Source organism: Silurus aristotelis (assembly GCF_946808225.1).
Source record: "Silurus aristotelis genome assembly, chromosome: 5".
In the NCBI taxonomy this organism is placed as follows: Eukaryota; Metazoa; Chordata; class Actinopteri; order Siluriformes; family Siluridae; genus Silurus; species Silurus aristotelis.
The window spans coordinates 12,336,703-12,360,601 of NC_139578.1; the positions used below are offsets into that span (position 1 = coordinate 12,336,703).

A 23,899-nucleotide genomic window follows, 5' to 3' on the forward strand; every position below is an offset into this window, starting at 1 on the left:
GCCACCATTAGATCTAAGAAGAAGAAAGTACAGAGATAATGGTCGCAGATGACGTACATGTCAAATAAAAAAATTGGGGATGAGATAACTATTGACAAATATGAATAAGAGTTGTTATGTCGGCAATAAAGAGTAAAAAAGAAAAGGTGTTTGTGCTGTATCTTTGGACACTTTCATGGAACGGTGTGACTTTGTTTCTGCAGGAATAAAGCCGAAAGCTTTGACATCACAACCCTGGATTCTGAACTAAGTCTTTTGTTTCTGATTGGAGTCTTTGTCCTCTGTTACTGAATTTGTTTGTTCTTGTCCCAATTAGCCACGATTTTACATGTTCAAAGTACATGTAAAGCTACATTTAGCTTTGATGTCAGCTTGGCAAATTGATGGCATTCTCTTATCATATTCATGAGGTAGTCACCTGAAATAGGTTTCTGTACACAGGTTTGCATGTTTGCCTTGTCAATAGTTCATTTGTGACTTTTCTTGCCTTTGTAATGAGCTTTAGACCATCAGTTGTATTGTGTAGAGGAAAGCGTAAATACAGAGTCAATAGCCCTACCACAGTACTAGTACAACTACTGTACAAATCCATAATTTGGGAAGAAACACTCAGTTAGGTAAAGAGAATAGACAGTTTATAAATATATAAATATAAATATAAATATATATATATATATATATATATATATATATATATATATATATATATATATATATATATATATATATATATATATATATATATATAATTTTTATTATATATATATTTATATATATTTATATTAGGTGTGTAAATATACACATATTCATACCAAAATTCTTCAGTACAGTACAGGGCAATCCTTTTAACATGTGGAACATAGTTAAAATCTGAGTTGCCTCAGTAGCGTATTAAATGGCAGACAGCAAGTTTGTTTAGTGTAGTTAGCAGCTAATGCTATCGCTATTGATTCTGTAGCATTTTATGTCCAGCTTCAAGAATTTCTCTTGAAAGGTGAAAATCCTGACAATTTCACATATTATTATTAATGTTGCTTTTATGGCAGGTATGGAATAAGGAATCTCTATAAAGTATTGTGTATCTTATCATTATCGCTCCTTGTTAATTATGAATTGTATGAATGAGATAAAACCTTCTATTTGTTGTACCTTTACAACATTGTGTACACTCCTATAGCCTTATTTATACATTGTACATATATTACATGCTGTACATATACTATATACTTACATATTTTCATACTTACATCTTTTAAATTGCTACTATTTGCACTTCTGGTAGATGATCGACCTGTGCAGGTGACTGTGATCCCTACACTGGAGACTGCATGACAGGGTTAGTCTGTGTGTTTGGGTGTGTTTTTTTCCCCCCGAACAGAAAACCAATAAATACTGAGAATGATCTATTCAATTCCATTAATTTTTATTTGTATAGCACTTTTAACAATGAACATTGTCTCAAAGCAGCTTTACACAGATAATGTGGTGATAAAAAATGAATATGTTCTTTGTAAGTGTAAGTCCCTGATGAGCAAGCCGGTGTCGACTGTGGCAAGGAAAAACTCCCTCTATCTATCTATCTATCTATCTATCTATCTATCTATCTATCTATCTATCTATCTATCTATCTATCTATCTATCTATCTATCTATCTATCTATCTATCTATCTATCTATCTATCTATCTATCTATCTATCTATCTATTTATCTATCTATCTATCTATCTATCTAAGTTAATCTGGATAAGGGCGGATGCCCAATGGTGCTAATGTAATGCAAATGTAAATAGAGTCTTCTGCAAATGTAATGAATGTAGGTGTGTTTGTATGCTGTAACTATGGATGTCCCCTGTTGAAAACTGAGACAGGACACAGAAACAGGACGTAACACGAATGACAACGCTGTATACATAATATTAACTCAGTTACACTGATAAGCTGGACGCTTGGAAGCCTAATATTCAACCATGTGGGCAATTACCAGTCCTGGGAGTGCATTAAAAAAGAAAAAAAAAACAGCAAGTCTTTTCAATTTATTAACACATAATTAACTTTTTTCAATTTATTTTATATTTAGGATAGATTAGATTAAACCTAAGTGAAAAGTAAACCTGCTGAATGTGTATTTCTTTGATATATTCACACTTCATCACTAAAATCTGTTTTATTCACACTATTGTGAAAGGCAATTAATCATAATTTCGATACCAAAGCAAATAATTCGCAATGGAGCTGTTATCTTAGGCTTGATGTGAACTGTAACAATTAAAATATGTCATGCCGATGTATCTTTTTTTCAGAAAATTGAAGCTGTACAATTTCCACCCATTTCCAATGGCCCTGTTAAATCATTACAAGTAAGTTTTTTTCCTCTCTTGTATTTCCTTCCTGCTCCTGATGCATGTTCTAGATATGCTGCCTTGTGTCTTTTTTCTAGTATCAAGAAAACTTAATTTACTATTAATTGAACTAAGGTATTCTCAATGAAAATGTATCCCTTCTCACTTCATAAAAGAGAAAAGAATTAGGTCATAAACACAAGATTTGCAGATTTTTTTAACAGTAATATGGAAAATGGCAGGGCAAAATGTAATACATTTCCTTCATGTAAATGTCTGTTATAAGCAAAATATCTCAAGACATCAGATTACTGCTTATGCCAAATTGAGTGTGGAGATCGAGTTGAGGATCACTGCCCACCTAAAAGTAAGCTCTCTCTTTTCTCTTTAAAAATCTAAACCATTAGTAGTAAATGGTATTTAAGATATCCTTTTTCTCAGTACAATATACAACAACATCGTTTAAAGACTTCCCTCCATTATTTGCCTACTGGAAATGAAAGAGCTAAAAATGTAACCACAAAAACCACTAAAACAATTAAGGTGAGGTGCTATAAATTTTTTTATGTCATCTGGACATTTCTACAAAAAAACCTTCCTCTAATCAATAATGTTTCAAAATTGAGGACAAAGCTCCTAATACCTCGATTAACATCAGTGGGTTTGGAGGCTCGTTGGAGGATTTGGACAGAAAATACTTTCCTTTGCCATATTGTGCAGACAAGACCGCACATCTAGATTCTTCTCGGGGAATACGTGAAGGCTGCCAGCTTAAGAAGACAGACGGTACATTTTCTAAAAAATGGAATGAAAAAGACCATTATATACAGGACTGTATAGGAACAAAGTCCATGCAAGGGAAGACAGATATACTTTGTCGTGTCAAGAGGAGGATTATGATCTATATATGTGGGGGATACAAAGGTAAGATTATCAAACACCAGAGACATATGTCTGGTACATGTAATATTTTAACCTTTGACAAACTTATGCCTTATGTTACTTAAATGTTACTTTGTCTTATGAAAAATTGACATAGACTTCCTTTATTGCTTAATTCAGTTTTTCTAACTTACTTCTAAGTAAGTTAGAAATTTCTAATTTCTAATTTCTAACTGAATAATCTGTACATTTTTGCAGCACATTAACCATAGCCCATTTTTTCAGTGCAGTTCCATTGTCTTTCCGAAAATTAGAGTTACATGCTGCTGTTTATAGGCTGAGTGTGCTGTTTACTTTGTGTAGATACAGTTGCGGAGCGTACTGCATTGATGGAAAGCGTGTATCCTCAGCTGTATCTTTACTGTAAGCAGAGAGGATATGATTTCAGAATGGTGGATCTGCGCAGAGGTGTTGAAGACCCCATTACTGACAACCATGATTCAGTAGCGTTGCATTTAGAGATGCTTAAGACGTGCCAAGAGACAGAGGGGCCAAACTTTTTTGTAAGATTTTTCGAGTTTTTTACTGTATTCAACTTTACAAATAATTGAATTCAATGCAGAAATCATATACCCAATTAGTAATGTACGCAATGGCTTTTTCTACAGCTGATCACAGGTCAGAAGCATGAGTTCCAGTCATTACCCACTACCATTCCTCAAAAAGAATTTGAGGCAATTTTGAAAATTGTCATTAGAGACAGGGAAAGAGCTTCCAAGAGTCAGTCAGATTTTGAAAAAACACTCAGTGAAACTCAATCCAGCATTTCCACTAGAAGTGCTCATAGTTTTATACCAGAGTCAGAGGGGCCGGAAAAAGACGGGAATGCAGGAAGCACTGAATTAATGGGCGAAACCACCAGCTCCTACGGAGAAGATGGAGAAGAGGCATGCTTAGTGAGATGTTGGGCAGACTTTGATCAGGATTTAACCCTCTTGATGACATGGTACCGGCTAGATGAGAACATAGTTCCACCTGTATACCGCCTGCTGCCTGTCAGGTAGACAGTAAATAATTCATTCTATTCATTATATCAATTTTAATAAGTGTAATGCTGTGAACATATAGTTTATGTTGCTCTTTTTTTGTCTGTGATGCATTGTCACTTAAGTTATACTAACTATCAGAGAAGTTATTTCATCTATGTACCCACATATCATACCTGTGAAACAAATGAAAAAAAAGAGAATGGTAGTATTGTGTGGAAACAGATGTGTTGTGATAAGAGTGATATTAAACACTTGTAATGGCTGATATTTTTTAAGAATTTGTAAATTGTAATAAGAGACAGCAAGCAAGCTTCCAAGAGTCAGTCAGATATATAATAATTACTTACTTACTTACTTACTTACTTACTTACTTACTTACTTACTTAATACTGCATTTAACATTATTAACAAATTCTAATTTTGGACAAATGTTAACTATTGTAAATGTTGTAAACATGAACACTGAGAGTGAAGAAGAAGCGAGAAGAATCTCAAGACAATGATAGACAGTAATGAACAACTTGTTGAGCTCATACAAATTTGAGAAAGCTAAAGTCTATTGTTGTGTTGTATTGTTGAGTACTGTAGATAAAAGATACTCTAGGTTTCCATGATACGTTCCTGTGTTTAGAGGCTATTGGAAGAACTGGTTTTCATTTTCAGTGTGCATGTTTAATCATTTACAGTATATACTTCCAATATTTGATTTAGTTAGTAATGTAAAATGTAGTAGTAAGAAATAATTTGAGATCAAAACTGTACACACTCATTAATGTGAAAATATTCTTTATTCACTATGTTTACTATGACATTTACTCTTATGGCTACAAGTATGAGGATGCCTGATTATCACACCCTTACATACATACATACATACATACATACATACATACATACTGTATATACATACATACATACTGTATATACATACATACATACTGTATATACATGGCTTCCACTAATCGTTGCCAGAAAGTTAGAAGCACACAGTTGTATTGAATGTCAGAAATGTATATGCTGTAGCAATGCAGTTTCACTTTACTGAATCTAACAGGCCAAACATGTTCCAGAATGAAACCCTGTGTTTATAAAAACCTGTTTTTCCAAGGTTGGAGTGGAGGAACTTAAGTTGCTTTCACAGAGACCTAACCCTAATAACACTAAACACATTTAAGATGCCACTGTGCAGAATGGCGTTCCAACTAACTGACTGTTTTTTCCTTTTGCTTCCACATAATATCAGTACACATCACCCTGACTTCCTGAGCCGTGACGGGGAGCGTAGAAAAGCAGCAAAAAAAGCATGGCATTTGTCCTGTAAACGAATATGTCAGGTGCTGCAACACAATGGACCAGAAGCTATTGGAGAGGCTAAAACCTTATGCCTTCTTAGGACAGGTACTGTATGTGTTTCTTGTCATGTTAAACACACCTAGAGGCTGCAATTTATTTCAATTAATACATGTTTGTTTTGTATTTTAGTATTAGACTGGGAGGTCGACCAGGGTCTTGGAGCAAAGCTCCCTGCTGAGGAGTACAGTCACTGTTATAAGCGCACCATCACTGACCTGCTATATAACCTGAAGAGTGAATATGCTTCACAGTTCATAGACCTGAGGAAAGGCAGAGCGGAGCTCAACCACACCCTGATTCAAGCACAACAGAGCTTTATCCACAACATCCATAGCAAAGTAATGATAATTAGAAATATTTAGACATTAGTTTTTGTTGAAGTCAGATTAAGTGTTTCAGTACGGTGGAACAGCTTCTTACGGTTTCTTACTATAAATTGTACATATTACTTTAACTGTATAAGCACATCATCCTTCCAAGAAATGATGACGCTAAAGGTTAATGACGGTATGAATGCAATTGTTTATATGTGATCTCTGTGTGTACTTTCATTTGAAGTTGCGACACACTAATATCTATGAGGTCAATGTGAGTTGGGGGAAGAAAGGCCTCAGCCCCAAGCACAACAGATCACATCACTTCTATACAGAACATCTCTGCTCTCATTTTCTTCGTACAGTAATGGCAGCCCTCAAGAGGTATAGATCATTTATTAGGAATATCAATTATTTTTTATTTTTACCACAATGCACTGAGGGCGGGTTAAATGTGGTTGCATTTGTTGCAGGATGATGCATGTAAGATCAATCAAAAGCTCTTCTGATATTATGAGAAATGAAGATTTACAAATTCAAATTCAGGAGACGATTCAGCTTCACCTTAAACATGGAAGAAGACTGTGAGTTTTAAACCACTATTACGGTTTAGTTGTTGATTAGTTTGAATGTCTGTATGCTGTTTTTTTTCTTAAGCAACTGTAATAATATAATTTCCAAAACAGTTATGTAAATTCTTTTATCAATTATTCTTTTTTTTGCAGAGCACAGAGCTTTGAGCTTAGGCAGAACTTCCTGCTGCTAGTGAGAGATGCCCTGCAAAAGTCAGCCTCCTCCCAGAATGCTTTGATACTGTTAGGAGAGCCAGGTTCAGGAAAAAGCACCATCCTGGCCAAGGTGGCACAGCTTTTACCAACTTGGATTCCTGGGTAGGCAAAAAAGCATTGCAGAGGGTAAATGCGGTCAATCGAATCCCTAAGTTGGTTGAAGTAATATTTATTATTGTTAAATCACAGAGATGTGACAGTGCTGGTGTGTTTTGTTGGACTGACGCCAGACAGCAGAAATGTGCGTCTTCTCCTTCAAACTCTTTGCACACAGATAGCAGCTGTCTACTGCAGAAACACAGAAATATCAGAGGTAACCAATCACTCCAGTTGTCCTTTGATTATGTTCATCATTTATATTGTATTTTAATTGACCAAGTGAGGCACTTTTTAAATAAACCCCTAATTTTGTAGTCATTTCCAGAAAAGCCTTATTATAGGCAGTTTAGAGTCAATACCATACATCAATTATCAACAATTTACCAATTTATTTGTAAAGGTTTTAGAAACAGCCGGTATGAATTTCATTGTTACTGTCTCAGTGTGCAAGATGCACAGAGGTGTAATGTATCTAATATATATCTATATTCCTCTTTATCTTCTTCCACTTGTTGCAACATCACTGGAACACCATCACTAGAAACAGTTCTGTATATTATGGACACAATGTCTGCCTCTTATACTTTGCCTTCGTATATAAAATGTACTTCACATTATTTGCTATAAAACCAGACATTAGCAGCTGCAGAGAATTTTTGAAACAAGCTGTTATTGACCCTATGGCTGCTTGTTCTTCACTACAAATGTGAAGTGTGAAGTAGTCGGATTCCTGTCCCAATGGTCTCTTATAAGTGTTTGTTGCAGTTTGTATTTCTGTACAATGTATAATATTCTATGGAACTAAAACTATGGAACTACATTTGTAAGTATAAATGTAAACATGCACAACATCATATAAATATCAGTCTTTTTTTTCATCCAATAGCAGTTCTTTTGGCCATTCCAAATAGCCAGACTCCATGTGATCATGTAGACATATCACCATTCAGTGCAGTGTTTTTAACAGTCTGCTTCTCTCCTTATAGTCCTTGGAACAGCTGTTGAACGAGCTGCATTCTTTGTTTATGTTGGTGAATGAGAACAAGCCTCTGGCTCTGGTGCTCGATGGTCTGGATGAGCTGAGTGAAGAACATGAAGCTGACCTAGCCTGGCTCTACTCTCTTCTACCTCAACATGTCTATGCTATCCTGTCAGCCAATGCACAATCAACCTCTGCTCATTTACTCCAGGTGTCTCTTTTCTCCACTGTTAAGTATTGCATAAGAAAATAGATGAAATACTTTGAAATAATCTCTCCATTATTTCTTTCTTTCTTTCTTTTTTTCTCTCTCTCTCTCTCTCTCTCTCTCTCTCTCTCTCTCTCTCTCTCTCTTTCTCTTTCTCTTTCTCTTTCTCAGACCCAAGCTAAAGTCTCAGTTCTTGCCATTCCTCCTCTGACAAGAGAGGAAATCAAAGCCAGTCTGAACTCTAAGCTTCTAGCTAACTCTTATCAGCTTCAGGAGTATCAGTGGAGCCTCTTACTGCGCTCGTGTCTCTCTTGTCCTTTTCCTCTATATCTCAGATTTGCCTACAATGAAAGCAGAAAGTGGAGCTCTTTCTCCACTCTGAAACAGCTCTCCCTTCCAGGGGATTTGAGAAATCTTTTTCTGATCCTCTTGGCACGTTTAGAGCGTGAGTATGGAGAGAATCTAGTGCGGCGTGCTACGTTACTGATCTCACTCTCACGTAACGGTGTGACAGAAGAGGAGCTCTTGAAACTGTTAGGGCATGACAGGCGGGTTTCTCATGAACTTACACAGCTATACAATGAGACTCCAACCACCTCAGGATATCCCAGTGTACCTTATGGTATTTTGTGCCGGTTAAGATGGGAACTCAGGTATCACATTATGGAGGTAGAAAGTGATGGTACATGGTTATTGTGCTGGACCCACAACGAATTCAGCCATGTCATCACCCAACGCTATTTGAAAACAGAAGACTCAAAAAAGACTATCCATGCAGATTTCGCTAATTATTACAGCTGTACTGATTCTGATAGTCATATTTTCCAGCCACTTGCATGGAGTAGAACGGAAGATGGCAGAAAATGTTTTGTGTTTAATTTACGTAAGCTTCATGGACTGCCCTACCATCTTATACATTCAGGACAGATTGTGTCTCTGCTCAACCAGTGCCTCTTTAACTATGAGTTCCTTCTGCATAAAGTCTTGGGTCTCTCTATCAGCTATGTCAAAGAGGATTTGAAAGCTGCCATTAATCCAGATAAGTAAGATATTTAGAACTATATGTATGTATATGTATACGTACATATGTATGTATGTACATATGTATATGTATGTGTAATAAAATGTTGAGATGTAGTAAAATAGTAATCAGTTTTTATGAGCATTTGTGCTTTTGTTGTTTGTTCTACAGAGAGTTGCCTGATATAGATATGTTAGACCAGGCTCTATGTCTCTCACACCCTGTGCTGTTAAAAGACCCATGTCAACTGGCGTCTCAACTATTGGGGCGTCTCCTCCACATCACTGCCCAGGATAAGCCTGTGGCTCCAGGTACTGGGAACAGGCACATTAAACATTTTACATTTAATAGCTTTCTCTATATTGACATTTCTCTTTCATTGACATGCTACTGCAGGTGACCCTCAGCGCTACTCTTACTTGCATAACCTCTTGACACAGTGCCAGTACTCATCAATGCCCGTATTGCTGCCATCTTACAGTTGCCTCCTGCCACCAGGAGGATTAACACACACACTAATTGCAGGTAAAACTGTATTACCAGCAACATTGATTACATTGATTGAGCTAAAGCAAAATGCTATTTTATCTGTTCATTGTATATGGTGATGAGATCATAAGATATAATTAAGGAATCACAAGGTATCAGTTTTGTGTTGCAAACATTGATGTGGCATTTTTCAGATTCTCGACTGCTCGACTGTTGCATGATTTGAGAGCTCAGTATTTTCAATATTACTTATGCAAAAATATTTTACATTTGCTCCATTAAGTTTTTCTATTTGTAAATATATAGTGATACATGCAAAGTTTTGAAGTGTGAACTGAGTAAACAGGAAAATATACAGGAACAATATATAATAGTATACTGAAATATATAGATATATATAAAACCCAATTGACTGAACTAAATAAAAAGCATTTGCTTTATGCTTTATCTAATTTAAATTGTTCCAAATTGTGGACAATGAATTTGTTTTTATGTAAGACAGATGCAATGACCTGCTTGTTATATGATTAATATGATTGACATTGTCTACAGGTCATCTGAGTCCTGTAAAAGCACTAGCCCTGGGTCAGTATCATGCAGTATCATGTTCTGTTGATGGAACGGTTAACGTCTGGAAGTTGGGGAATTCAGTAACCCTTGCCAAATCCATACCCAGTTCAGTGGGCTCTAATCCAAACTGTGCTCCAGAAGAACTTACTCTCTGTCTGGAAGACACAGTGTTGGTACTAAGGATGGGACACAGATTTCAGGTGCAAGAGCTGCACTCTGGAAATGTGATTTATACAGATATAGTGTCAGTAGATGTTCCTGTCATCACATCTACCTGTGATGGGAAGCTTTTGGTGGTGTTTTATGATGGCAGTCACAAAGTCAAGGTAAGAGGTCTTAGATTCCCAGAGTCAAGGTCATCAGTATGACGTGTGTTTATATATGCATAGTAATTATTGGGGCACCCAGAAACTGTTCTACACATTATTTGTCTTGTTCTCTTTAATATTCATTGTTAGGTGTTTGATTTAGAAGCATCCTGCTCACTGCTTTACTGTGTGAATCTCACTCTTGGTTGTGACCCTATTCACAAAGATGACTCCATTCTGGTCTCCCACAACTCGATTAAAGATTATGTCCTCTTTGGATATAGGTAAGTATTATTTCATGAAAGCTCAACCAATAAAACTGATCAAAATTTTACTTTATTAATGATTAGATTTTGTATCGTTCTCCCAACAACCAACTGTACATTACAATGGAAATGGCTAATGTGCATTTTATGTAATGTATGCTTTGTAAGTCTGTTTACTCTAGATAGTTTTGTGTTTTCTTGTGTTAATTTTTTTATTGTTTTACGGAGCACTTTGTTTACTTTTTTGCTGTGAACTGTACTGTACATGGTACTGTACATCTGAACTGATTTCAGTTACCAGGTAACTGAACCAGGTAACTGAACTGATTTCAGTTACCTGGTTCAGTTACCTGGTTTTGAGAGACCTGCTCCATTAGTCCATTTGATTCTTCCCCAGTATGTTTTTGCCATAACTTTAAATAGGTATCAGTCACATCCACAGCCACCAAAGTGTACGTCTGAAGTGCTGGGTTTTCCCACAAATATTTGTTCTTCTTTCACTTGTGAATGACTTACGATTAAATTAGCTTAAACATAACTAAACTACCACAATAGTTCTACTTATATAAAATAACAAACAAAAATACTATGATGTTGTGTCATTTTAATTATATTCATATCTTAAACCAGTTTGGAAGTGTTATTTTGAATCCACTGTTGTTTTGGAATGACTACAATTGTGTAGACAATGGAAAAAAAATGGTTATAAAATTCAGCTGTGCACTTATTGAGTCACTGATGAACCACTACTGGTGTACTGGCTTTTAATTGGATCCCAGTCACTATTTCTGCCTGTTTTTTCTTTTCTTTATTTTATTGTATTTTTTCCTTTCTGTTTTATCACAGAAGTGGCAGAGAAGCTGGTGTTTTCAGTGCCAAAGCAGGATCAGTATTGGCTGTTCTACAAGCTCAGCATCAGGCCGCCTCCATACAGGCTGTGGAAATGAATTCTCAGTACTTCCTGCTTTTCTGCAGGTAACAAGAAATATTTACACTATAAATAGCGGCATCTCTTTTTTAACCTCTTTCAAAAATGGTATAATATTAGCAAAATGTGATAACTTGCAGAACTTTTGTCAAGCAATCATTTGCACACCGTATTAAAAATGTTTTTTTAATTTATCTTCATTGACCTTTTCACATTATTATATTTCCTAAAAAGCTACAATCTGTCTTTTTCTTTCTAATGTATTAGGTATCCCTATAAAAGAAACAGTGATATAATACACATTGAGCTCTTTAGCACTGCTTCTTTCCAGTACCTGCGCTCTATTATGGGCTGCAGCCAGGATTACATTTCTCATGTAACTGTCAACAAGGGTGGCACTCATGTAGTGGCCTTTTGCCCTTCACCTCATACCGGAACCACAGAAATAAGTACATGGAATCTAGAGACTGAAGATCATAAACATATGGCACGATTCCCTGGTCTTCTGACTGCAGGTTGGTCAGGACACATACACAGCACATTAATTGACATTAAACCTAGATATCAAATACATTGTGTGTAATTTATTTTTCATGACCTTATTAATTTCACAGGACATACAGTATACTGAGAATATGAACGAGTATGTTTATTTAGATAAAGATTAAATATTTTGATATTGCTTTGTAGATGACACTAGTCCAGCCAGGTTTATTTCTATAGCGCTTTTCAGAACAGACATAGTCTCAAAGCAACTTTACAGAATTTAACAGTTAAGGTGAACAATGTGTATTTATCCCTGATGAGCAGCCTGGGTGACTGTGGCAAGGAAAAACTCCCTTAGATGTTATGAGGAAGAAACCTTGAGAGGAACCAGTTCAAAAGGGAACCATCCTCATTTGGGTGACATCAAGAGTGTGATTATAGTCTTTAAACAATACAGAACTAAACATAGATTTATAACAAATTTTTTTTTACAGGCTGATCTAATCATGTTCCTAATGCAGCAATTAAAGATTTATATTAACAAAAGACCATGTTCATCTATTGACATCAAAAGCAGCTGTCACTTAGTACGATCATGTGTTTACAGCTAGTTTGTATGTGTAGGAATATGTTCGGACCTGCATTTGTGTGTGGGGTTCTGTAAGGAAGAGCGGTACCTGCGACTGTGGAATCTAGCTTCCAGGATCAATGACCAGTCTCTCACATACAACATCCACCGAGTACAGAGTGACGGCATTCAGGAGATTATAATTATGGATAAATATCCCAGGTAAACACTCACATAGTAGAATGACAATAATATGTATTAGCATACCTTAATAATATACAATAATTGCAAAAAGATTCACTCAGAATATAATATAATTAAACAAGTGTGTGGTTGACAAATCTGAGCATACTGTATACAGTTATGTAGTGTGTCGCAGCACACGGCCTGGTACTGTGCGAGTCTGGAACAGAAGACGAGCACGGTTTAGAGCTCGGCCTGTCCGCGTGGAACACAGCTTATTTACCAGTACCGATGTTGCTTTGGTGCAAGACCTCAAACTATACATCCTGACTGACCATGGCACTGCCACCTTTACTGATACCCCCACACCAGTTTACCAGGTAATATTCAATATATAATAATAATTATAATTGAAAATGTCTGTGACGTACTAGTTTAATGGCTCATATTACTGTTATATTGTATTGTAATGTAATCTGGTTCTGTAACTGAGCACTTCCTTACTCTTTTTGACAGTTTGCATATTACAGCAACTAATTGGATGAATCACAGGCTTTTAATAGTATAAGTGGGATTTGTATTGCTAGGACCACTGCTCAGCTGCTATACAAAATATTACTAATGTTTAAATTGATCATGACATATTCTTATATAGATATAAGCCAACAGCAAGATCTATGTGCATATGATTATATAGGATAAGCTTTAATAATAACCTTACCTTCGAGTTTTTGGCAATATATTGATAGGTACAAAAACATAAAACGTAGTGTGATTTTGGATTACGACAAACCACTAGACCACTTTTAATGAGCTCCAACTATGCATACGGGTACTAAAGGAATGACCTCAAAAGATATACATCTCTATATATAGTGCTACAAATAAAAATTATACCTGTGTCAATCAACACCATTATTTAAGAACTCTTGGTTGTTCTAAATAGTTTTTATATATTTTTTTTCTGCACCTATTTAGACCCTTCTGGTGTATGACCTTCTAACGAAAAGCTACATTAAGAAGCAGTCTGGCCTTTTTATTGTACCCTGTCCTGAACAGGACTACCGGCTCATGAAGGGAGAGCTACTACTTGGCCTGTCAGAGACTCGGTTAGAATGCTCTTATGGTTAAATTAAATGTTTTGTATGTTAATGATTAAAAATATAAAGTCTACATCTTCATTTCATTGATAGTAATCAAGTAAACAAAATATGGCAGTAAATGAAATAAGTTTTTGCATGTTTGACCTTAGTGACCATCTGATAATTTGGGACCTGAACTCTGGATACATTAAAGGCCGCATTAAAATAAAGCATAAGGATTCTTTGCTGTCTAGCTCCTTGGCTGATGACAGTCAGCCCTTGAATATGTCTACTGGAGAGAGATCAGGTATGTGGCACTTTCTGTGTTTTAAAAAGAATCTGTCTGCCAAAAATTAAATTGCAATCTCTGTTCTGGTGGATTTGTAGCTCAGACTTCTTAATTAAACCTACATCAGCATTAAATGCATGTAAACATTATGTAATATATCTACTTAAAAAAAAAAAACATTTACTTAAAAGTCTTCAAACAACTATAACTATAGCCGTTGTGTGTGTCTACAGAGCTGGTGATGCCATGGGACCGGCGCACAGAGAGCAAGACTGCCAGAATGAGGAGACAGGAGAGTGAATTACAGAGGGAGAAAGAAGTGCAGCAATGTTTAGAGAGAGAGAAATACAACTCCATTGACCAGTACCTCCTCAGTGGAGATGAAAAGGTACTGTTACAAGTTCCGTGAATACGTTCTGTCTGCTGAACCTATCAAAGGTATAACCTGGTGTACCTTTTTCTAAACAAATATTTAGTAGCTCTGTTAATTTCTGCTCAAATCTTTCTCTTGGCCAGGTGGTAATATGTTCCTACTTTGCCCATCACCTGAATGTGTTCAGCGTTGTCTCTCAGGAGCACTTGCACACACTCGAAGATTGTTCGTCTCTTCTATGTTTCCGTATTGCAGCACTCACACATTCAGGAAGGCACTTGGTCATCTCTAACTACAATGAATCTCAGCGATCCCCTTATCTCACTCTCTGGGACACAAAGCATGGCAAGGTATTTTGGACAAAGTCTTTTTTATGACATTAAAAGGTTTGTCCTATATATTATATTTATATATAGGACTGTGGTGAGACCTGCGATGTTGTATGGTTTAGAGACAGTGGCATTGAGTAAAAGACTCAATGAGCTGGAGTAGCAGAGCTGAAGATGTTGAGGAGTGATAAAGTTGGACAGGATTAGAAATGAGTTTATTAGAGGGACAGTGCATGTAGGATGTTTTGGGGACAAAGTGAGAGAGGCACAATTGAGATGGTTTGGACATGTGCAGAGGAGGGACATGGGGAATATTGGTAGGAGAATGCTGAGGATGGAGCCACCATCAAGGAGGAAAAGAGGAAGACAAAGGAGGAGGTTTATAGATGTGGTGAGGGAAGACATGCAGGTAGTTGGTGTGAAAGAGGCAGATGTAGAGGACAGAGTAGTATGGAGACGGATGATCCGCTGTGCCTATATATATACAGTGAGGAAAATAAGTATTTGAACACCCTGCTATTTTGCAAGTTCTCCCACTTAGAAATCATGGCGGGGTCTGAAATTGTTATTGTAGGTGCATGTCCACTGTGAGAGACATAATCTAAAAAAAAAAATCCAGAAATCACAATATATGATTTTTAAACTATTTGTTTGTATGATACAGCTGCAAATAAGTATTTGAACACCTGAGAAAGTCAATGTTAATATTTGGTACAGTAGCATTTGTTTGAGGTCAAACGTTTCCTGTAGTTTTTCACCAGGTTTGCACACACTGCAGGAGGGATTTTGGCCCACTCCTCCACACAGATCTTCTCTAGATCAGTTAGGTTTCTGGCCTGTCGCTGAGAAACACGGAGTTTGAGCTCCCTCCAAAGATTCTCTATTGGGTTTAGGTCTGGAGACTGGCTAGGCCACGCCAGAACCATGATATGCTTCTTACAGAGCCACTGCTTGGTTATCCTGGCTGTGTGCGTCGGGTCATTGTCGTGTTGGAAGACCCAGCCTCGACCCATCTTTAATGCTCTAACTGAGGGAAGGAGGTTGTTCCCCAAAATCTCGCAATACATGGCCCCGGTCATCCTCTTCTTAATACAGTGCAGTCGCCCTGTCCCATGTGCAGAAAAACACATCCAAAGCATGATGCTACCACCCCCATGCTTCACAGTAGGGATGGTGTTCTTGGGATGGTACTCATAATTCTTCTTCCTCCAAACACGTTTAGTGAAATTATGACCCAAAAGTTCTATTTTGGTCGCATCTGACCACATGACTTTCTCCCATGACTCCTCTGGATCATCCAAATGGTCACTGGCAAACTTAAGACGTGCCTGGACATATGGTGGTTTAAGCAGGGGAACCTTCCGTGCCATGCATGATTTCAAACCATGACGTCTTAGTGTATTACCAACAGTAACCTTGGAAACGGTGCTCCCAGCTCTTTTCAGGTCATTGACCAGCTCCTCCAGTGTAGTTCTGGGCTGATTTCTCACCTTCCTCAGGATCATTGAGACCCCACGAGGTGAGATCTTGCATGGAGCCCCAGTCCGAGGGAGATTGACAGTCATGTTTAGCTTCTTTCATTTTCTAATGATTGCTCCAACAGTGGACCTTTTTTCACCAAGCTGCTTGGCAATTTCCCCGTAGCCCTTTCCAGCCTTGTGGAGGTGTACAATTTTGTCTTTAGTGTCTTTGGACAGCTCTTTGGTCCTGGCCATGTTAGTAGTTGGATTCTTAATGATTGTATGGGGTGGACAGGTGTCTTTATGCAGCTAACGACCTCAAACAGGTGCATCTAATTTAGGCTAATAAATGTAGTGGAGGTGGACATTTTAAAGGCAGACTAACAGGTCTTTGAGGGTCAGAATTCTAGCTGATAGACAGGTGTTCAAATACTTATTTGCAGCTGTATCATACAAATAAATAGTTTAAAAATCATATATTGTGATTTCTGGATTTTTTTTTTTAGATTATGTCTCTCACAGTGGACATGCACCTACGATGACAATTTCAGACCCCTTCATGATTTCTAAGTGGAAGAACTTGCAAAATAGCAGGGTGTTCAAATACTTATTTTCCTCACTGTATATATATATATATATATATATATATATATATATATATATATATATATATATATATATATATATATATATATACAGTGAGGAAAATAAGTATTTGAACACCCTGCTATTTTGCAAGTTCTCCCACTTAGAAATCATGAAGGGGTCTGAAATTGTCATCATAGGTGCATGTCCACTGTGAGAGACATAATCTAAAAAAAAAAATCCAGAAATCACAATGTATGATTTTTTTACTATTTATTTGAATGATACAGCTGTAAATAAGTATTTGAACACCTGTGAAAGTCAATGTTAATATTTGGTACAGTAGCCTTTGTTTGCAATTACAGAGGTCAAACGTTTCCTGTAGTTTTTCACCAGGTTTGCACACACTGCAGGAGGGATTGTGGCCCACTCCTCCACACAGATCTTCGATAGATCAGTCAGGTTTCTGGCCTTTCGCTGAGAAACATGGAGTTTGAGCTCCCTCCAAAGATTTTCTATTGGGTTTAGGTCTGGAGACTGGCTAGGCCATGCCAGAACCTTGAAATGCTTCTTACAGAGCCACTCCTTGGTTATCCTGGCTGTGTGCTCCGGGTCATTGTCATGTTGGAAGACCCAGCCTCGACCCATCTTCAATGCTCTAACTGAGGGAAGGAGGTTGTTCCCCAAAATCTTGCAATACATGGCCCCGGTCATCCTCTCCTTAATACAGTGCAGTCGCCCTGTCCAATGTGCAGAAAAACACCCCCAAAGCATGATGCTACCACCCCCATGCTTCACAGTAGGGATGGTGTTCTTGGGATGGTACTTATCATTCTTTTTCCTCCAAACACGTTTAGTGGAATTATGACCCAAAAGTTCTATTTTGGTCTCATCTGACCACATGACTTTCTCCCATGACTCCTCTGGATCATCCAAATGGTCATTGGCAAACTTAAGACGTGCCTGGACATGTGCTGGTTTAAGCAGGGGAACCTTCCGTGCCATGCATGATTTCAAACCATGACGTTTTAGTGTATTACCAACAGTAACCTTGGAAACGGTGGTCTCAGCTCTTTTCAGGTCATTGACCAGCTCCTCCCGTGTAGTTCTGGGCTGATTTCTTACCTTCCTTAGGATCATTGAGACCCCACGAGGTGAGATCTTGCATGGAGCCCCAGTCTGAGGGAGATTGACAGTCATGTTTAGCTTCTTCCATTTTCTAAAGATTGCTCCAACAGTGGACCTTTTTTCACCAAGCTGCTTGGCAATTTCCCCGTATCCCTTTCCAGCCTTGTGGAGGTGTCCAATTTTGTCTCTAATGTTCTTTGGACAGCTCTTTGGTCTTGGCCATGTTAGTAGTTGGATTCTTACTGATTGTATGGGGTGGACAGGTGTCTTTATGCAGCTAGCGACCTCAAACATGTGCATCTAATTTAGGATATTAAATGTAGTGGAGGTGGACATTTTAAAGGCAGACTAACAGGTCTTTGAGGGTCAGAATTGTAGCTGATAGACAGGTGTTCAAATACTTATTTGCAGCTGTATCATACAAATAAATAGTAAAACAAAATCATATATTGTGATTTCTGGATTTTTTTTTTTTTAGATTACGTCTCTCACAGTGGACATGCACCTATGATGACAATTTCAGACCCCTCCATGATTTCTAAGTGGGAGAACTTGCAAAATAGCAGGGTGTTCAAATACTTATTTTCCTCACTGTATATATATATATATATATATATATATATATATATATATATATATATATATATATATATATATATATATATATATATATATATATATAATTATTATTCATATCACTGAACCTGAATTTAAACTGTAAACTTTTACTTCATAAAATAAGAATTTAATTGCCAGAATTCTGAGGTATAGGAAAAGTAAAAATGTAGATCATGGTGACATTAGAAAAAATTATTTAAATTAAAAAAAATTTAAATCAAATATATCTCACCACCTTGTTAGACACGGTCTTGTTTTATACCTTATTCAATATGCCAGTATAAAACTATTTAATGAATAAAAGGAGCAAATGTTTGATTTGTAAGAACCATTTTCTGTGTTTTTCTGTGTTTTTGTTGATCCAGGTGCAAAAGAGATTGAAAAAGGTACCTGAAATTTGCTGTGTGGCCATCACAGATGATGCCAGCAGAATTGTCTTTGGTATTACAAAGTGTAACAAGTACGTGGTAGATTGTTAGGCTCATGGAGCCAAGCAGACACAGTTATGTGAACTTTCTTGTGGGGTTCATTTCTGTAAAATCAACGATATTGACTTTTTAAAAATGCTTTGTAATATTTTATTTAAACACATCCCTATTCTAGTTCATGGCTAAGTCACAGAATAAGGATAAGTGCTGACGCCGGTTACATTTTCAGGCACAAAAAGGACCATGTGATAGTAAATTTCCTGTATATTTTCTGTACCTTTTACAAGTATTTATACCCCTGTGTATATAGAAACCTTTTCCTGAAAAGCCAACACGTTTGTAAGAGAACTCCCTTAGACAGTATCATAAATATCAAGAAGCTATTAAAACACGAGTAGAACAAAGTTTGGACTTAATTACTTTAATTGTATATAAAGTTCCAGTCTCTTGTTCACACACAGCTTCCGCTTCAGTGTTTTTTCTTTATTTTTATTATTTTTAACTTTGTATGCTACTGAAGACATCCAACTAGGAAAGAACATGCATGGAATTTTGTAATAAACAAAAAAGTGTTAATTCAAAATATGTTTTAGATTTTTTGAAGTCAATAGATTTAGCCTTGATGTCAGCTTGCCAAACTCATGGATTTCTCTCATAACATTTGCAAGGTAGTCACCTGGAATGGTTTTTATTTTAAAGTTTTGCTTTTATAGGTGTTAATTTGTAACATTTCTTATCAGCTTAAGACGAGATTTAGATAATTAGTTGCGCAGAGGAAAAGGTGAATATACAGTCAATCGCCCTATTAGTGCAGCTACAACATCCATGTGATGGCAAGAAACACTCAATTAAGTAAAGAGAACAGACAGACTCTTATTACTTTAAGAAATGAAGGTCAGTCAATGAAAAAAAAAGGAAATAATTTTTTATGTATCTTTTAGTGCAGCCTCTAAAACCTTCAAGTACTATGATAAAACAGGAATGTCCCAGGAAAGCAAGACCATTAGATACTTCTGCTGTATAGAATGAGTTTAATAGAATTTCCAGCATCAGAAACTGCCAATTTACATAAGTCTCAGAGTTGTGGCGAAAATATTTCAACATCCACTTTTCAGAGGAGACGGCATGGGTCAGGCCTTCGTTGTCAAATTGTGACAACTTTATTTTGGAATAAAAACAAAAAGAAGAGACTTGCTTGGGCCAAGAAACACAAGAAATGGACATTAGATCACTGGAAAACTGCCCTTTGGTCTGAAAAAGTCATATTTTATAATTTCAGGTTTTTACCACTGTTTTTGTTAGAATTCCAGAGGTTGATCGGACGGTTCCTGAATGTTTGGTCCTCACTGTAAAGTACGAAGTAGGAGGTGTGATGGTGTGAGGTTGCTTAGCTGGTGACACTTTTTTTGGCGATATAGTCAAAATTGAGGGCACACTTAACCAACATGCCTACCACAGCATTCTTGCAGAGACATACCACCCCATCTAGTTTGCACTTAGTGGGACCATAATTTGCAGGACAATGACCCCAAACACACCTCTAAGTGATGTAAGAGCTATTTGTCCAAGAAGGAGAGTGATGGAGTGCTGAATCGGATGACCTGGCCTCCACAATCACCTGATCTAAATCCAGATAAGATGATTTGGGATGAGTTGGATGTTGGAGGAGTTATGGATGAATAAAGGAAAAGCAGCCAACAATCACTTAACATGCCTGAAAACTCCTATAGACTGTTGGAAAACCATTCCAGGTGACTGCCTCATGAGGTTGACTAGGAGATGCAAAGCAAAACATGAAGAATGTTTTATAACACTTTTTATATACTTTTACCACATAATTTCTTACATATTCTTTCATAATTTGGATGTCTTCAGCATTAATGTACAGTGTTGAAAGTAATCAAAAGAAAGAAAAAACGCTGGAAAGGTGTGTCTAAAACTTTTGACGGATATTGTAGGTGAACTCTACTTAATTAAAGGTCTGTTTACACAGGGCTGTTTTTACACAGCTGTTTTCAAAAGTATACAGTTAAAGTGTAGTTTTGTTATAACTGCTGAATTTAATTTATTTCTCAGATTAAAAGTGTGGGAGCCTTTTAGGAGAAAGCACAAGACCATTGTGGGATATGGGAGCCTGAAGCTGAGTGTATCTAGCAGGCTTTACATCACCAAGGGAGGAGCTAAAGCCATTTTGCTAGCAGGTAATATCAAGCACCAACCTGCATTATTGTGGCCCTATGATTGACCACATTGGCGTACATATTGAATAAACCCCTCATGTAGATTTTTCTGATATACTCTTACTTTGACTCTTACTTACACTTTGACTGTTGCATACATACAGATCTGTCATGAGGGTTCCCAGACATGTGATCATGTTTCTTAAGACATGGCTTTGTAAGACATTTGTCATAAAGAATTGTATAAGATGAAGCTAATAACTAAAATTAAATGTCATAATTGTATTCCTGTGCAATCAATATGCAAGATGAGACACCAATTAATGTACTGAACATAACATTTTCCATGCAATTGTTATATGACTAATTGTATGTGGACACCGGACTAGCACCTATATACTTTATACTTGTTAAAGTGCTATTTCTAAAACTGTGGGTATTAATATGGAGTTGGTTCCCCTCTTAATGCTGTTTCAGCCTCCACTCAATTTTAAAGGCTTTTTGGTAGATTTTGGAATGCTGCTGTTGAACGTTTTGCCCAGTCGGCCACTAGGGCATTAGTGTGGTCAGGCACTCATGTCGGGTGAGAAGAATTGGCACATGATAAGTGTTTATCACAAACAAATTTTGTGGGGTTGAAGTCAGGGCTCTGGGCAGAATGCTCGAGATCTTCCAAACCAAACTTGGCAGATCATGTCTTCATGGAGCTTGCTTCATGCATAGAGGCAATATCAAGCTGGAACTGTTTGTGGCAATTAATTCCAGTGAAAGAAATCTTTAGTATTATAACATAAAAATAATAAGGCTAAGAATTCTATAAATAATTTGTGTGCCTCCAACTTATTGCCAACAATTTTGGAAAGAGCCATCCAATGGTTGTAATGGTGAGGTGTCCACGTACTTTTATCCATATAGTGTATCTGTACTAAATATATGTACCAAACAGCAACCAGTTTAGTAAATCTGCATCCTCCTCTAGATGAGATAAGTGTGTGGAACCTTGATGCTGGGACAGTGTTGTCCATCTTCACTCCAGATTCCAGAATTCAGTGTGTATCTGTTGTGGATGATGAGAAGTGCACTCTCCTCGTGGGTTTCAGTGACATTTCCACTCTTATCAGCATGACCCTTAGCAAACAGGGGGTCACCACAACAAACAAAATTGCTGGACATGAACAACTGTTTGGAGAGTCCAGTAGCAGTGAGGAAGAGGAGGACTAAAACACAAATAGGCCGTGTTAAAAGCACAACACACTGTAGCGCTGATTCATGATTGTTGAGGAAGTAACTCTGCACAATGGAAGAAAAAGTACTCGTCAGCAATGGATCTGTCATCTTGTGTTCGCTTAACAGTCACAAGTTCCTGACGTTATAACAAAACTACAGATCTCAGCTATACACTGAAAATAGTATAGCACTGTGAATAGATTTATATTAGTGTCTATAACTTTCAGAATTCAGATTTTGTTTTATGATGGAAATATAAGTTATACTTTATATAAGACACATTTTCAAAAGCTTTATCATGTCTACTTCACATAAATAAACAAAAATACAAATACAACCAATTCTTGTATGTTTTATGGTATTGTGTTTCTCTTTTAGTATAATTAGTATTGCAGTAAATGGTAAGTGTGTTATAATAATTTTGACTTTAGTCCACAATATAAAACCAATATAAAATCTGAGATTCATGACTTAATTTGGGATTTAAATTGCAACTTTCCGTTGCAATAAAAAAAAAATAAAACACTGATGTGAGTATAGAAATTTAATTAGACATCAATATATAGCTTAATTGAATAAGAGCTAAGCTTACACTACAGCCAAGAAAATAAAGAATGGCAAAAAGGAAGAAAAAGGATTTGAAGCAATGTGTAAATAGTAGATTTTAGGGCTGACCGTTTTAATTTGTGTTAGTTTTTCACACTGTAATGTTACATGAACCTTAACTGTCCTGTTGAACTTTTGCCAGCCTGGCTTATATTTCGCTTTGTTAGATATATATGAAACAACTCCCCCAAAAAAAACAAATCATATGTAATTCTAAGTATAATCGTTAACATAGCTCATAAAACAACATTTTTATACAGTGAAATTATCTTTGTTTGTACAATCTTTTAAGAATGTTGTGGTCAGAGTGCCCACAATAAACACCCCTGGAGCAGAAAAGGTTAAGGATCTTGTTTAAGTGCTAAATAGTGGAACAGGAGTATAAACAAAGCAGATACATTTCAATTAAGTATGAAACTATGGTTTATTAGTCGTAGCGAATGTTTTAACATTTTTATTTAGATGGAGGGAACCTGATTAAACAATGTGTTCGTTATTAATCAGGGCTAAGATTGCTTACGGCAGCTTTAAGAATTTTTTTTATGTTAAATCAAGTCTGTGTGTGCTTTCCTACCTGGTTTCACTTGTTTGTGAAGGTGTAAACAGGCCTAAAAAAAAATCAAAAAACAAAACAAACAAATCAGATGAGGACCAGATTAAGATTAAGACAAACAGGCCTAATTAACAACTTGTGGTGTAATGGTCTTGCATATGGATTGATCTGAACAAAAACTACTGATCTAGGTCTGTAAAAAAAAAAAAAAA

The 23,899-nt window shown here is 36.7% G+C and overlaps 1 protein-coding gene across 1 annotated transcript; it reads left to right on the top strand.

Moving 5' to 3' along the window:
• Window positions 1-2,305: 2,305 nt before the first annotated feature.
• On the top strand, window positions 2,306-23,735 carry LOC310726544 (NACHT domain- and WD repeat-containing protein 1). Its single transcript, XM_083542245.1, has 29 exons — window positions 2,306-2,356; window positions 2,625-2,705; window positions 2,780-2,881; window positions 2,965-3,262; window positions 3,584-3,783; window positions 3,889-4,280; window positions 5,513-5,667; window positions 5,752-5,960; window positions 6,181-6,320; window positions 6,410-6,520; window positions 6,662-6,826; window positions 6,914-7,037; window positions 7,810-8,013; window positions 8,182-9,053; window positions 9,203-9,342; window positions 9,428-9,556; window positions 10,073-10,416; window positions 10,549-10,682; window positions 11,511-11,639; window positions 11,860-12,107; window positions 12,703-12,868; window positions 13,008-13,209; window positions 13,808-13,938; window positions 14,082-14,218; window positions 14,434-14,588; window positions 14,717-14,923; window positions 19,059-19,153; window positions 21,198-21,322; window positions 22,281-23,735. Exons 4-29 carry the CDS (start codon window positions 3,190-3,192, stop codon window positions 22,520-22,522), a joined length of 5,229 nt encoding a protein of 1,742 aa, XP_083398371.1. The 5' UTR covers window positions 2,306-2,356; window positions 2,625-2,705; window positions 2,780-2,881; window positions 2,965-3,189; the 3' UTR covers window positions 22,523-23,735.
• The last annotated feature ends 164 nt before the right edge of the window (window positions 23,736-23,899 follow it).

Bases quoted from the DNA above. Each gene is read 5' to 3' on its own strand.
- LOC310726544 (XM_083542245.1), top strand. From the start codon at position 3,190: ATGCAAGGGAAGACAGATATACTTTGTCGTGTCAAGAGGAGGATTATG. The intron at 3,263-3,583 runs GTAAGATTATCA...TACTTTGTGTAG, and splicing joins TATATGTGGGGGATACAAAG to ATACAGTTGCGGAGCGTACT. The intron at 9,557-10,072 runs GTAAAACTGTAT...CATTGTCTACAG, and splicing joins AACACACACACTAATTGCAG to GTCATCTGAGTCCTGTAAAA.